Genomic DNA, 16,576 nt, shown 5'->3' on the forward strand with positions numbered 1-16,576 from the left:
CATTCTTGAAGGTGAAGACTGACCAATCAATGAAATCTTTGAAGGGGATCGTTTGCTTTAACCAAGGTCCACTATGCACAGCCATGGCAAGGTCGTAGATGAAAAAAAAGCACACAGAGCTAATCCCACACAAACTCCAACAAAGACAACGCCCAACGCCTGCATGCACAAAAAAAGAATACAAGCAACAGAAGGGAAGGGAGCCCACAAGAACAATCAACGAAAGGTGCCCAGGCCCACACCAAATTGCGCCAAAAACAACACCCAACCCCAATGACGCACAAAAACCAACAACCACGAACACCCCACTCTAAACACGCAGCCTGGCAAACAAAGAAACCCCCAAACGCTGCTAGCGCAGCCCACCACGCAGGCCGAAAACGCAGCTAGGGCCTCTCCAACACACAGACGCCTCTCCTCGCAGTCATCACAGCTCCTTACAACCATCATTCCATTCACTTTGATTGTTATGAACTATGTAATTATAACATACTTTTTCGCTTTCCATTTGTTAATGTGAACATATCTTAATCTATAACCTCCCAAAATTCAATACTTTTTAGAAGTTAAAGATGTATATAGTGTCTTATTTAAATTACACTTTAAATTGATAATCATGCTTATAACTAGTGCTAGAATTTATGTTCTAAATTGTTGGAAATAAAATGAAGAGTGTGCTGTATGAAACAAAGAGAACAATTAGACAACAATGTCAAGACATTTGACATAAATTTATAACATAAATAATTCGATACCAATATCAAGACCATGAAAATTTGAATGGCAAAAACCTATCGGAAGTAGAAAATGCTCACACTGTTCTTCCATTGACCAAAAATAATTACAAAGAATTTAAATAGAACATATAAATTCTTCTTTTTGCAATCAACAAAAGTCTCTAATTAAAACCTATTGGAAGGAGAAAATGCTCACAATGTGCTCTCTTCTTTCACCAAAAATAATTACTGAGAGTTTATTTAGAGCACATAAATCCTTCTTGCAATCAACAAAAATCTCTAATTCTTACTTCCACTCTTGCTTCTCTCAGGCTTATGCCTCTTATAGATAAAAAAATGTAGAAGATGAACATAATAACAATAAATAATATTTTGTGTAACTATTTGGTCATTTATATTAGATATAAAGATTAGAGATAACAAGATTTATGGTTACCAAAAGGTGTTGAGATCATTTAGATTGCCTAGCATTTTCTTCTAACCATCTCAAGAAAGTATGCAGTAAGGAATAGAACAAACAAGACAATCGATCCATTAAGAGGACAGAGATAAAGATAAATCTGTAAAAGCACACTAGCAAGCACCATCCTTTGCAAAGAAATTTCACCAAAATAAACCTGAATGGAGATAAATTTGAGCAGCTAGATTCTAAGAAAGATAAAGACTTTATAATCCTGCAACTCAGTTAAGATATTGATAAACCCTTTCAATCTTTAGCCAATACAGGGCTAGTGGATTTGGAGGGAGTACATGGAAACAAATGCTACCATTTCTCTCTGCATATCATTTCTCGAGTTTCTTGAATCAGATCAATCTATCCTCTAGAATCTTCTTTTTGCAGAGAATTTAATCCCAACTATACAATAATTTGAGAATTCCAATGAAAACACATTTTTGCCACCATGAGTAATAATGGTAAGTAGAAGTTGAGTCTAAAAATTTAAGCCTGGGTCAGGTGTTCACATAACAAATTTTCGTATTGCATTAATTACAGGCAATGGATTCTCGAAGAGCACAGCATGACCAGATTCATCAACCTCCAATACTGTGATCTGATGAAATTGATCTTCTCTTTGTTTTTCATGTTCTTGGGTATCAGCTGTATCATGCATTACAGAACCCATCAACACCAATGATAAAACTGATTAATTTTTCAAATAACATAGGTAGTATGATTGCACTAATCTGAAAAATCAGGTTGAAATATACCTTTTTGACTAGACATTTGCTGAGCAATTTTCATGAATTTACTATCCTTCTCTCCCACAATGACAAGAAGAGGCACCTTGCAGCCACTTAAATCTTGCCATAGAGACCTGCCATAAATTTGGATTAAGCGCAAAATGATATTGCTACGGGTAGGCGTGAATTCCACCTGACTTTAATTGAAATTATACTAGGTAGTCCTGGACTATCAAGGAATTAAAAACAAATATTATGGGTTTCTCTTTGTCTGTATCCCTTTGTGCATTTTTTGTAACTTTTGATAGTATCTTATGTTTGTTCTACATGATAGCCATTGAAGTGTCACACTCTTTGGAAAAAAGAAGGGAAGCAGAGAGATCGTACGGTTGTCGGCCAATGCTTAGTGAAGACAACATCTTTGCCATATCTTTGATGTTACCATGCTGAATGCGTCTTTGAATTAATTTTTTGAAATGTGGGTGAGATCTTAAGCTGGAGAGTGTCGATGAAAATCATTAGTGCTGTAAATTGACAGGTATAGAGGAACACATTGCTTTTAAGATGACATTGCATGTTTAAAAATAAACTGCCAACAAAACAAAATTTTCTTCTTAAGCAATACATTCTACATACCTTTCCCACATCTCTTTTTTATACCACATTTCTACGAAAGATGGTATGCCAGTACTAAGTAATAGTTCAGCCAAAGCATCATCCTGTGCAGACCTGGTTATCCTCATGTCAGGATTTTGCAGTCCTGGATTTCCAGATATAACTGCAGTGGCAGAAATCTTTAAAAGAAAAAGGAAATTATTAGGAAATACTAGAGTGATACTTAGCTACTTGTACAGTTTCAAAAGAGCACTTAGACCAAAAAAGTACAGAAGAAAAATTATCATGTACCCTCTTATTGCATTTCAAGGTCATGTATAATGCAATCCTTGCTCCCATTGAGTATCCAATAAGAACCACCTTTTTCTCAGTAATTTGGCATATAAGCTCAGATAGAACTTCTGAAAGGTATTCTATTGAGAAATTTCTTTCTGTCAGGTTACTCTGATTATTGACTTCTGAAGAAAGAATTTGAGCATTCCCATTATTTTGGAAGGTATTGCAATCCTTCTGCACACTCGTTTTTCCATGTCCTGGTAGATCAATTGATATACATCTTACAGAGATTGATAAAGCTTCCATTATTGGCAGCCAATCTTTCCCAGTGCCAAGGAAACCATGGAGGAAGAGTACTGTTTTCTCCTGAATATTTCCCTCAGCCATAAGAATATTCAATTAGTGATACTTTGGCAAGGAAGAATGCAGGTTGTATACAACCTTAAAAGATGTAATCACTTGGAAGTGAACCATATAAGTACTCAAATTACAAGAATTGTTTCAAAATTTCAATTAAAAGTTAAAACTGTATATCTGTAATTTTATGGAGCAATGAAAATAATTGTCCATTTATTTTATTATTGAAGGATAGAAGACTTACAGTTTGGTCATTTATTCCAGTGTCCATTACATGAAAAGAGAAGCAAGCATCATTATAAAGCACTGCCATTTTATACGACTTAATCTTTGCTCCGACACAGCTTGGATTGACAGTATCAGGATTTACTACCATATTTTGAAGAATAGTTGCAGCATCATTCACATCCACTTCAATTCTGTCGCCTTCTGGGTACACCTGGAATTGCAGTTTTTCTTTCATTACATCATCACGGAGCCAACTATATGTTCCAAGGCCATGGGCAATCCTTGGAGTTTTGGTTTTATCACTTGCTCTAATTCCTATGTTCCTGTTGTCAATGAAACAGGCAAACTGAACATACACAGACAAACTGACACTACTTTCAAATGCTGCGCTGACCACTGCCATCTTCCCATGCTTATTTGCCCACTTGGCTATTAATGCCACACGTTCAAAACCACCCAGGCGAGCAGGTTTCATCACCTGAGAATACAAATATTAACACTAAGATTACAGAAAGTGGAGGAAGCAAAAAATTCAGTTGACTGTCTTTGTATTCAATGCTACTCCTTATTGATATTAGATTTCTTTCTTTTCTCTCTTTACTTACGGTTGCCACAATTCTAGGATGTGCAAAAATGGAAAGCCTGTCAAGAAGATGGTCTTTAATGTCATCAATAGTCTCATCTAATGCTACAAACATGTTGCTTTCATCACAAAACCTTATGATATCCCCTGGATGCTGCACGGGTTCCTGCAAGAGAACAATACATGTTTGAATTACTGGAACTAGTTGATCAACATGATAAAAATAAGTGTATGCAATAATTTTTCCTCACAAGTTGGCAATTATGCATTCAATCTGATATAAGCATGCAGTATGAAAAATGCTTGATATTTCCAAGAGACAAGATGATGCAGTCAAGGTAGGGAGATCCAATGAAGGACATCCCCGCCTTGCAGCTCATAACACAAAACACCATGCAAGATACCGGCATAACACAAAAACGCTATGCAAGATACCGGCAACCAATAACAGATCACAAGATATAACCGGTAAGCAACCCTAACTGGTAGAAGGAACACAAGATATAACCGGTAACCTGATAGATCAATCATTATAATCAGTTAGTGAATTACATAAGCCTTCAGCGGCTACACATGCTGGACCGCAGCCCAGGATTACAAAACAATCCATACAACACAAATCTAAGATCCGCAGATCTTCTGCTCGACAAATAAGCCTCCAGTAACAGCCTGCACTGTTCTGCACTGACTCGGACTTCAGCCCCCCCCGATCAGAATCTTTCCGGAAACTACATCTTTGCTCGGTCTCGACTTTCTCCGACCTCTGTCCTACCAAATGAATCTCTAAACTTTCCCTTTATACCATCTGCAAGCAATAACAACTCGATCAAGTCGGCCAAAGACCAACCGGTTCATGATGAAACGTGCAAACGATAACATGTCGGCCCAAATCACCAACAACATCTTCAAATGCATAAAACTTCACGTGGTCCTCTGAGAACATTGGACAAGGCCCAAAACAACATTGCTCAACGATCCACAAGTTACGAAAATCAGCCGCAACTCGATTCAATCTTTGTTCCATACACTTCAAAACCAACCGGTAAGAACACACCATTACCGGGCCAATACCGGGATTGATGTCTCACCGGGATCAAAATCAAGGTGCCGGTTTGAAGTACTCTGGTGCTCCTGCATCACAAGAAAATTTGACTCGTTCATAAACATGCATTTCATTATCTTTTTGACATTGAAAGAAGCCTCATGAATGTTCTTTTCAGTTTTTTTAGTGCATCTGATCATTGATCCAAAATTTCAATGCTGTTATTCTCCCATGCCAGTCCATCCACTAAATAATCTATTTTAAGAATTTAAAACCAGCAAACTTTTCACCCTAATACATCCTTATAATGCATGAAAATTTTGAATGTTCTTGCTCTCAACACTTGATCCTAGTCTTTTCCAATCAAAACCATTTTGTTCTCACCTTCTTCATCCCAAATTTGCTTTACCATTGGGGACTCTTTATATTTCATGTCCTCCTTACTTCCAGATTAATGTATCAATTCTTTGTCTAAACATTTTACATTTCATAAACTTTGGAAGATAAATATGGTTATGAGAGCCTTTGCAATCCTCTTGTTCTTTTCTTTTCCCTTCTTTGTTTTCATGACTTTCACAAAGTTAAAAACTTACAATTATGCCAAAAGATTTTATAATCTTCCATTTTCTAGTGGACAAGATCACTGAGAGAGTTGGTTTTGTCTTTTGAACATGATTGCAACCCTAGAATCTCTTCCTTGTTTGGCTGTATGGTGTCTCAGCTTTTGCTTTTCAAGCATTCTCTATTAAAATCCAGATCTCATCATCCATTAGATTAGGCTACTTTCTCTCTTACTGATTAGTTCTTCAAATCTATGATGTATTTTTGACCTTTATTTTCAATAGACAATAGATTCTTCTTGTAGTTATGACTGGCCTTGGCTACTATTAGCTAGCCTCAACCCAATAATGCATTGATATGCCTCTTTTAGACTTTACAGAGATGACCATGAAATTTCTAAATGATTGGATGGGTGCTGATGATTAACTTTTGGTCCATGAGTACCCCAAGCACCTTTATCTGATATTGATCTACTCCCAGCAATTCAAAGGTCGGTGCCTAGGTTGTGGGTTTTCAATGTTTGATTGTGCCTACTGAACCTATGCAAAAGTAGTGCCGAAGTTTTTCCCAATCACCCAAGTCAAGATTGAAATCAAATAAAGCGACTGAAAGCAAAAAATCAGAGGATCTATGCTCTTCATTCTTATAGACACCCAAGATGAAAAGAGGAAATGGAAACAATGTGTCAAAATTATAATTTTCCATGGTTAATTGTGCTTACTGAACCTATGCAGAAAAAATCTCACTTTTAGCTCCATCCAATTCATCAACATCAGTGGCAGATGAAGACTATGTACTTGCCTTAATTTACTGTATATGATGATAAGATTCAAAATTTTAAAAGGCAGTTTTGTTTGCTTCTCTATATTTTTGGTGGGAAAGCCGATCTTTACACAATGGGTATGCTTATCAGGATATCAAGGTGTCTAAAGCAGTTTCCAAATGATGTAAGATATGTTAAAGCTTCGAGAAGCTTGATCTGGCAAGTCATAATTCCAAAATTTGGTATTGGCCATCTACATGGCCACTTGACTGTTACGAAGCTACTATTAAATCCCTCTACTGCTGAATACATAGTACTCTCTTCTTCCCCAAGTTTGTAACAGATTTGGTAATGGGATATCACCTGTAGATCTAAAGTAAATCTTCCAGTGATTATTTCTATCTTCTTCCAATTGTAGTCAACTTGCCACTGGGATATTAATTTCTTCTCCACATTTTTATAGCATATTCAAGTTGGAAGTTATTATCTTTTCCCCAGGTCTATAGAAAATCTGTTGGTAGAATATCTTCACTTATATATTAAGCATATTTCCACGGAAGAATCTCACTAGTAGATTTAAGAGTAAATAATTTTGGTTTAGTGTGCTCTGCATCAAAAATAATAATTTGAAAGAAAGAATTTCAAGATGTAAATATGTCAATCGACAATAGTTTCAGCACATACTTCAATATATTGTAGATTGCAGTCCTTCACACCAGTTGCAAATTGCATTGCTTGAGAAAATGTCCATTTACGGTTTGCATCCACACGAATTTCAATTAGATGCCCAACCTTTTGTCGAACAGCTCGAATAACTGCTGCATCCTCTAGGGGTTCAGATCTACGAGCTACCTGTAGACAAAGTAGAGTATACGATATTTTCATTTTCAATATTTTGAATTCTTTCTTTTTCTGCAACAATAGATCTTCAACATTCTCACTAACATTTCAACCATCAAATACTTGTAAATTGAAAGAAATCAGAGTTAAGCAAGTTTGTGTTGTGACATACATGTGTATTCACATTTTGATAAAAACACACAATTTACATGCACATAGTATCATATGTTAATGCATTTGATACCTTCAATTTTACCGTATGGAAACCTTGCTCAACTAATTTTGCTGCAGCTAAAGCAACCTCCTCTGGAGGATCGTCTGAGTCTAGAAGTGCACATATTTGCACCTTTGATGAAAGATTTCTGGAAATATATGGTGATTCTTGCTTGCCTAAAACATTCTGCAAATTTTTGGTACCAAGAAGCAAGTCTGCAATATTACCACCTCTGGTTGCTGCTAATGCACTGAGGACTCCCATTTCCAAACCACAACGCACACTTGGAAAGAGGGAACATGCCTATAGAAATGCAAATCAGGAGTTAGTATGACTGTTTTACATTTAAAATAATGCAATCATGTAAAAAAAACAAGCGATATAAGATGGTAGGAGACAACATAGATCAGAAGCCATTGTAAAGCATTGGATCAATTGATAGGGGTTTTAAATTAATTTGAACATACAGGTATTCCTATATCTCGCCATATCCATCCAGAGAAAGTGTCATTCAATAGAGACATGAGAAAACCCAGTGACATATTATGTGTTCTATAAGCAAGAAATCTCAATTGCTCTTCAACATCCAGCATATCTTCACTGTTCGGTCCTACAGGAGCCACCTGATAATTAATAAAAAGAGCAATGTCATTCAAATATAATAAATTGAATGCAATTTTTGAATACTGCTATCTAGCATAGGAAATCTTTACATCGTAACATATTTAGAAAAAAAATAGCGCGTTTGATATTAGCTTCAAATTTTTTAAGCCACTTGCATAATTAATCCTTATTTATTAATAAGTTATGTTGTCATGAAATGTTATTTTCAGAATAGATGTCACTGGTTTCTTTTAGATGTGGCATGCCATACATTTTATAACAGGTCAGAGAAAGTGTGAAGTTTTTCCCCAATGGTGAACAGGCGATTTCTTCAGGGGATTCTGATGATATGGATGCAAAAGTAAAATGAAGGGAGATGATCCAACTTACAATTAGGTACTTGTTTACTGCCGTATGGGATAATTTCACAGAACAAGAGGAATAACAATGAAATAACAAAGTAACAACAAATAGATATTTAACACAGCATATGGCAGAATAATGTTTCTTTATTATCATGTGTCATTCCGTACATCAACAACATGAACTGTTCCCAATACAATAACAACATAATAGTGCCAGGTGGTTGGTTAAGACTACAATTTGTACAACTCTCAGGAACTAATTACACTTCCTTATTAACAAAACATAACAACTCACATTTATTTATGAGCGGCATATTTGCCATCTACATCAACCCCCCCCAAAAAGAAGTCTTCTAGATGACGAAAACCAAAATGGGAGCTAATCTACTATATGCAACTACTGAGAAGGATGAGAGGACATCCTTGGCAGAATAGAGGACTGAGGGGTATCTGGCCGCTGTTGCAGGCGCTGGAGACACTTTTTTGCCACCAACTCTCGTTCCCGCACGGTCTTGACCATATATGTCGCCTCCATGAGCTAGTTACACACTTTCTCCAACTCTTGGTCCTTTCCCTTCAACCGCTCATCCCTACTTGCCATGCCTTCTTCCAAGTGTGCCACCTTCTTCTCTAGTGCTGCCCTCAACTTCTCCTTCTCGTCCAACTTTGGGACATGCTTGGCCACCGAGTTTTCCAAAGATGTGACTCATGAGTGTTCTTGAGCCAATTGTTCCTGGGCCTTCTAAATATGATCTGCGAGGGTCTTCCGCATAGCCTTTGCCTCCCGAACAGCCTATTCGTGTTGACCAATCACGGATTCTATATGAACCACTGCCAACTTTCGGTGTTTCAGAACCAAATCTCTAAAGGCAATCTCCATACCCCACAGTGATCGAAGGGGGCCAAGCTGGTCTTCTACTACCATGTGGAAGTCCATGCATCTACCATGTCCCGTGTTTCTATCTTTGGCCATCCTTTCGCCATGAAACATTTGAAGAATTATGCTTCATAACCTTCCATCATAAATACTAGGAGCCTCTCTGCTACACAGGTGATCCGAGGGTCCTGGCCAATGTCAATGCTCCTGGTGATGTGTCCCACTTTGCTCAAAAACTTTGCCACCCCTTCCAACTGGGAGACACAATGTCGCATAGTGTCAAGGGGTCGCTTGGGTTGGGTTTACCCAAACGAAGTACAATCTCTTCTGCTTCACTAGACGAAGATTCCTCACCTAGTATAGGTTAGCCAACTACTAGTGCCTCTTGCTATACTTGCCTTCCTCTATCTTTGTCAACGACTCCCTCAGGTAGTTTCATTCTGCTAGGTGGTGGCGACTCGTCAGGTGGGTTTTCCAGGGGAATTGTAATGTCCCCTTCTCGTTGATGTACTTCCAATGGTCCATTGGCCTATTCCTGAGACCCGTAGCCTATGTGGAATGAAGAATTAGGGTCAAATGAGGCGAGAACTTACTATTTTTAGTAAGTTAGGGGTTGGCTGTTTTGGTGATACTGTCCTACTGAGCTTTCCATGCTCTGTCACTGGGTGCGAAGATCATGCTTTTTGGAGCAGTAGTTCATTACTTACTATTTTTAGTATGTGGCAGTATGGAGTTTCTATTTTTGGCAGTGGACAGGGTCCTGATCCTGCAACAGTTCAGTGGTCTTCCTTGCTCAGCTTCATCCTGGTTTTTGTTAATAATCAGTATTGGAGTCTGTTGATGTGTCTGGAATCGCATTGCTGCAAACTCCATACGGCCAACGTAGAATAGAATAACCAGTTGAGTATCCTATCCTCTCTTGAGATAAGGAAGTCCCTAATGCTATTTTCTAAGTTTGATAAAAGGGGACAACCTCAAGGTTTCGATTGTCAGGTCTTGACTGTGGGATTTCTCAGTGGTTTGATGTGTTTATTCTGGAAACACAAGGGGGACTTACGGTAAGATAGGTGATTGATAGATGAGTTCCTTGGAATCTTTATGATCTTTCTTATCAAATGATTTCAGTTGAGTTGATACTGTTTTCAATGGGGCTGCAGATTCTTTTGATAAAAAAAGGAAAAAAGGAGGGAAGGATAGGGAGAGAGAGATGCATGAAATACAAATTTTAACTAAGATAGCAGATTCATTAAACAGATAGACACCTCCAAATAACTAGAGCTGCTTAAGCACAATGTTCGCATAAATCTAGTGCAATCTTCAAGGGAAAATAGGATTTTCATGTTATCAACTACAACATTAGAACTTTTACATTCATAGTGAGTATTCAATAACCGAACTAAGCATGAAAGGTTCAGATTAACCATGCAGAGAGAAAGGCAATCAGCCGTTCCCCAATGGTGTGAACTGCGAGGATTCTATCGGATGTTTGCTTGAAAATGCTATATAAAGGAAATAAACATAACTGAAACATTTCTAAATTAGTGAAGAAGGAGACCATGCACTCACAAGGAAATTTGGAAATAGTCTTAACTTTGCATTAAATCCTGTAAATTTCGCCAGAGCTTTTGCAACAATTCAAGAACTTCTTACAAAATAAGGGAAACTAGTCCCCTTTAAATAGGCTCCAAAACTGGATGAATGGCCCAGATCTAATCTAAACAAGTGGCCCAGATTCATCCATAAAACATGGCTGCCCATACCCATAAATGGGAGGCAAATATCAACAACCACCCCAAAATGAGTAATAACTACCCCAAAAGGATAATTAAAACTTATCCAAACTTATCCAAAAAGGTGCATTCATAAAGTTTTACATTTTAGTCGACTTGAAAGTCAAATATGACCCTTTTGGCCAAAAGTGCACTTTTCAAAATTTTAAAAGGAAAAAAGTGCATTTTTAGGAAAGCACTTTTTCTTTTCCAGTTTCAAATCCTTTTATAAAAAATTGACGTTCTTCATGCAAATATTCCCGCTAGAGATCTTGACCTGTCGCACGTTCCTCACGAACATACTCCTGGAACCTGATACATAATTTGAAAAGCAGACTGAATGGAGGCATAGGAGGATGGTAAATTTTATATTGCATGCCTTCGAGGTATTGGTCTACCTGCTTTAGACCATCTTGCCATTTGGAATGATTACGCTCAAAGCACAACATGTCCGAGTGGAATTGATTGGCAAAGCCTAGGTCCTTAGTGGAATAAGTGATCTTATTTGTTCCCAATCTTTCCTCCTAGTCTAGTGGTATCACTTCATCGGATTGGTCATTTACCCATCCCGAAACCATTGATTGAAGGATTATCTTGCCAAGTTCCTGCATGGTTTTCAGAATTACCTCGCATGCATTGTGTTCTCTATCGATGATTTCCTTCGCATCATTCTTCATGTTGATAGTCCAGTACCATTCCCTAAGAGTGCTGATGTTATTAGGATCTAGGATGGTGGGTAATGTAGGAATCTGTGCATGGGTCCAAAAAATAGCGTTCATGAGGGGAAGAGTAGTGGCAGCCACTTCCTGGATGTGGAGGGATTCCTTCTTTACCTCTAATAACTTAACTAAAGTGGTTTCTCGGTGGCGAGCCATTTCCTTCACTTCCTCAAGGATTCGTTCTCCCCTTCTTCTGATGCCTTGTATCCATTCCTTGACAGCCCTCACGGTGTCCCGTACTCCTTCAAATTCTGTTGTGGTCCTCTGTGCCAATGCTGTCGGGGGAATGTGGGATTCGGAGGCATTGTGTAATGGTCTTAGGAGTTGATCGATGTACCCTTCGGCCTGTTCAACATGGGCCTGATACATATCCTTCTCAGCTGTTATCTCTTCAAGTTGCCTGAGTATGTTCTGCACTGAATCCTTGAATTCTTCTTTTTCTTGCTCCTTAGTGGCTCGTCCAATGGGGACAGTCGTGATGCTATAATCTGCCAGTGTAATCTGATCTGTTGGCTTATCTGCAGGCGGGGTGGCAATGTGGAGAGTACGGTTCCTTTGCTCATCTTTAGTCATTCTGGAATATGCCTTGGGCTTTTTCTTCCCCTTAGCTTTAGCTTGGTCTATGCGTGAGAATATGTCCTCGAGGTCGATAGGTGGTTTGGTGGTGGCCTTGCGCTGGGCTCTGGCAATTAACCATTCTCGAGGCACTGTTTGGGCTGATGATATGGTTAAGTTTGCATTCTGTTCTTTGAGGTTTTCAGCCGACTCATCACAGATTTGCAGCTGTTCTGTTACCGGAGGGGTGGGGGAGGTGCCAAGTTCCTTACTTGCAGCTGAACTTTCTCCCATTTCACTGAACAGTTGTCTGGCACCTTCGTGTGATGGTTGCTCTTCAGTCCTTTCGAGCTTGCGGGTCTCCTCTGCCCTTTGCTCTCCTTCAACGGTAGAGTCATCTTTGGTTGTATTATGGAGCAGCAACTCATGGCAACTCTGTTGCGTGGGTTCATGCACTTCGATCCCTTGAATGGATGGAATCTCTCCTTCCTCTATTTGGTTACCCGGTTGGGTTGATTCAATGGCCCTTAGCTCAGCTTCTAACATGTCGGGTGCGGGAGGATCATCAGTTCCAAACGCATCAATGTCACTTTGAGAAGGCGGAGCAGGTATATAATCTAATTCCACTACATCGTCGGACGAACTGGGGTCTTTTGATGATGAAGTGACCTCTAGTCTCCTTATAGGAATCTTCTCCCTTCTTGTTCTCTTGGACGCCCGAGTCCCTTTGCAAGCCTTAGCCTTCTTTCTCTTCTCAGGTTTCTCGATTTCTTCTCTGGGTGCACTGGACGTTCCCTCATCTTTGGAGGACTGAGAATCAAGGCTACCCATTAGGTGGTAGGTGAACTGGACTCCTTCGTGAATTAGCCTCTCAATCTGCTGATGTAACCATTGGTCTATATATCTTGCTGGGGCTGCCATGACTGCCTCAAAATCAGTGATCGGGTCCTGGGACCAATCAACACCTGGCAAAAGATGCCTTACTGCCTCAAATTCTTGGACTTGGAGGCAATTCCCTGAATCTGTGAGTTGATCTGGGACTCGACGATATTCAAAGAGCCGCATTCGCTGCACACTCAGCCTAGAATATTCACGTCTCCGGACTTCGTAGTCATCAGAGCAATTTTTCCAATAGTCTTCAACTGATTCCTTTGCTCTGTACCGCCTGCCATAGGCTCTCTTTGCTAGATTGTCGTGATCGAAATATTTTCTCGGAAAATACTCTTGTAGGACATAGGAGGCCAGATCTGCGAGGGATTCCTCTGCTAGGGTGGGGGTCTTCAGATGGATGTCTTGGTTGCCTATAATCATGGGGAATGCGAATCTAGCCTGCTTGCTTTCTTTGAGTAAGATGCCGGCCGGACGTGACTGCCTTGCAACCTCCATAAGAACTACTTTGTTGGTTGGGTACCATGGAAGTCGGAGAGGGGCACCATCAAAGCCCACTATTCGGATATAGGAGAACCTTGGGAACTAGATGAACCATGCCCCATATCTCTGTACTAGAATAGTAGCTTGCTCTGAGAGCCTTATGTGTAATCCTCCCTGCATTAGCCTGACCAGGCGCATTGTGAAGGTGTCATTGACGTGCTCATATAGGCCAACTGCATAAGCTGGGCTACTCTTTTCCCTCTGAGCTATATCTTGGTAGTGCAGCTGCGGGTAACAATCATAGACCTTTACCTGACCAGGCCCGTTCCCGATTTCACCTTTCATTATCAAACCTGGCAGCGGCTGGTTCTTGGCGAACATGTAGACCAAATAAGAGGTCATAGTGAAGTATTTCTTTGTTTCAAGCTTTATCAGCTGAGTGTGGATGTTGTCGCTTATGATCTGGGCCTAGTCAAACTTAGACTTCCCAGCAAAGACTTGCTCTGTGAAATAAAACATCCACTCTTCAAAGTAGTTGGATTTAGGAAGTCCCATAACTGGGTTGAGTAATGTGACCATATCCCCATGCTCATTATCAAAATCACTTATGGGGGTCTTTTTCACAATTCTGGCGCTTGGAAGCCTTCTCTCCTTGTACCACTCTTCATTGATCAGTGTTCTGCATCTGGTCGGATTCATATCATATGCCCCCTGTGCTTCATTTATAGTCGTGGCTGTGGGGTTGTTTGGGAAGGGAATGTCGAATGCGTCGCCAATGGCCTCAAGAGTGAAGTTGGTGAGAGTCATATTCTCGAGGAGCATCAATCTGGACCCTGGCTGATAATGTCGGGCAACCTCTACCACTAACTCATAGTTTTGTACTGCTGGAGAAAATCCCGCCGCTTGGGCGATGCCACTTTCCACCATCTGTCTAGGCTTGCCATATGCATTAGGGGAGAAGACCCGATTCCTGAAGTCCTGGATGTCAATATGGCCTAGGTCGGTATCACCGATATTGTCCCAGACGCTCTGAACTTTTGACTCCCTCAATCCTCCTCTTTGATACTGATACTTCATCCTTTCAACTTTGCGTGGGATATCCGATTTGGATGCTCGCGATGTCTCGGCTGTAGTGGGCGTCTTTGATGATTCTACCGCCGATTTAGGCATTTATCTTGCACAGTCGGATGCGGATTACGAGGCGATACAAAAGAAGTAAGGCGGGTTAGATAGAGAATACTCTAGCATTCAAGGATTAATTCAAAATTTAGATTGGACATGGAGCGACATTTCTAGCTAAAAGCTTGATTGATTTAAACCAAAGTATTCATGAAGATTTTGATCGCGAATTTATACTTAACATATTTTGGATTAATTTTCAATAGGGACGAAGCTCGAAAAATTCTCCTAAGTTTGAAAATGCAATTTCTAGTTAAATCTTAGGAGCAAATTCTAATTTTGACTGCTTTGCACAACGTTTTACAAGCAAAAAAAGATGCGAATTTCGAAAATTTAGGCATTTTAATTAGATTTCGCACACATCTATTTGATTTATAGGCATTTTAGATGATCAAGAGAGACAACGTACTTACCTGATGAGAATGGATGGCGAGAAATTGCCCGACTTGCTGTGCAAAGACGAATGGACAGTTCAGCAATTTTTTTGGAATTTCAACAGTTATCCTTTAATTCAAATTTTTGCGGTTTGGATTGGAAAAGAATTTGTCATTTTAGACTAAGTGATTTTTACCTTGGGCAACAGGTAATCTAAACTTGAATATTTGGAATGGTCTGCGTCAACGTCTTACCTTGAATGCAATTTATACTCTCTGGCTCCCCTTTCAAAATTGAACGTGATCCTCCCTTACGCGAAATTCGGCAGTATGGAAGGGTTTTACAAATTCGAATTCCTTATTTGCCCTACGCGTTGCAGTTTTGAGGATTTATGGCGAATTTCGGAGCTATGGCACTGTTTTGCAAACTTCACCCTGCGTTTTTTAAACCCTAAGTGCGAACTTCGGATGCCCTGGCACACTTGCGATTTTAAAATAACTTTCAGACCACTCACGCCCTTTGGGATTTCGGAGCTTAACGCCTTTTGGTGAATATCAAAATTTTTCACGATTTTGACAACCTTGGAGACTTAACGCCTTTTGCGAACTTTGGAGAACTTCGGACCTCAAGGCGCATTTTGGAATTTCACGATTTGAAAAAAACTTCGGACCTTAAGGCGCATTTTGCGATTTGAAAGATTTTCGGAGTTTTCAACGCTTTTGGAATTTCGGAGCTTTTCACGTTTTGGCGAATTGGAGTATTTTCGGATCATTAGCACATTTTTGCAACTTGAAAAAACTTCGAACCTTAAGCCTATTTTTGCAAATTCTATGAATTTCGGACCTTGGGCCCAATTTTGCAAACTTTTAGAAAACTTCAGACCTTAAGCCCATTTTTGCAAATTTCAGAGTGTTTAGACCTTTTTTCAAATTTCGGGGTTTTCAACGCTTTTTGCGATCTTTACCCAAATTTCGGACCATTGGGCACATTTTGCAAATTTATCACATTTTCGAATTTCGGCCCCAGGGTCCGAAATTTGGATGACTTAAGTGAATTTCGGGCCCCTGGGGGTCTTTTGCAAATTTCGCAAATTTCAGACCTTTTGCCAGTTTTGGGAAATTTTGAATTTTTGAGATTTTGGCCCTTGGGTTCGAAATTCGGCCCATAAGGCAATTTTGGCAACTTAGGTGAAATTTCAGACCCTGGACTAGTTTTCGCCAGTTTTCGCAATTTCGGATTTTTTGGAGGTTTTGCAAATTTTAAGGCATTTTCGGACCCTTGGCCCACTTTGGGAATTTAACAAATTTTGAAATTTCTCTCAATTTGGCTTGAAAGTCCGAAATTCGCCCTTAGAGCGATTTTGGC

The 16,576-nt window shown here is 39.5% G+C and overlaps 1 protein-coding gene across 7 annotated transcripts in view; it reads right to left on the reverse strand.

Annotated features, from left to right (window-relative positions):
* Positions 1-1,383: 1,383 nt before the first annotated feature.
* The window catches only part of LOC131059381 (protein PHYLLO, chloroplastic), a 342,343-nt gene continuing 327,150 nt past the window's right edge, over positions 1,384-16,576 (reverse strand). For all 7 annotated transcript variants that reach the window (XM_057992608.2, XM_057992601.2, XM_057992594.2 and 4 more), the window contains 10 exons: positions 7,866-8,021; positions 7,429-7,701; positions 7,029-7,196; positions 4,001-4,144; positions 3,412-3,873; positions 2,826-3,176; positions 2,556-2,713; positions 2,307-2,414; positions 1,947-2,053; positions 1,384-1,836 (listed from right to left, as the gene is read on the reverse strand). In XM_057992608.2, the coding sequence (XP_057848591.2) occupies positions 1,697-1,836; positions 1,947-2,053; positions 2,307-2,414; positions 2,556-2,713; positions 2,826-3,176; positions 3,412-3,873; positions 4,001-4,144; positions 7,029-7,196; positions 7,429-7,701; positions 7,866-8,021 (2,067 nt within the window). In that variant the 3' untranslated portion in view covers positions 1,384-1,696. The remainder of the gene's footprint in view (positions 1,837-1,946; positions 2,054-2,306; positions 2,415-2,555; positions 2,714-2,825; positions 3,177-3,411; positions 3,874-4,000; positions 4,145-7,028; positions 7,197-7,428; positions 7,702-7,865; positions 8,022-16,576) is intronic.

The sequence above is a fragment of the Cryptomeria japonica genome, chromosome 9 (assembly GCF_030272615.1).
Source record: "Cryptomeria japonica chromosome 9, Sugi_1.0, whole genome shotgun sequence".
Taxonomy (NCBI): Eukaryota; Viridiplantae; Streptophyta; class Pinopsida; order Cupressales; family Cupressaceae; genus Cryptomeria; species Cryptomeria japonica.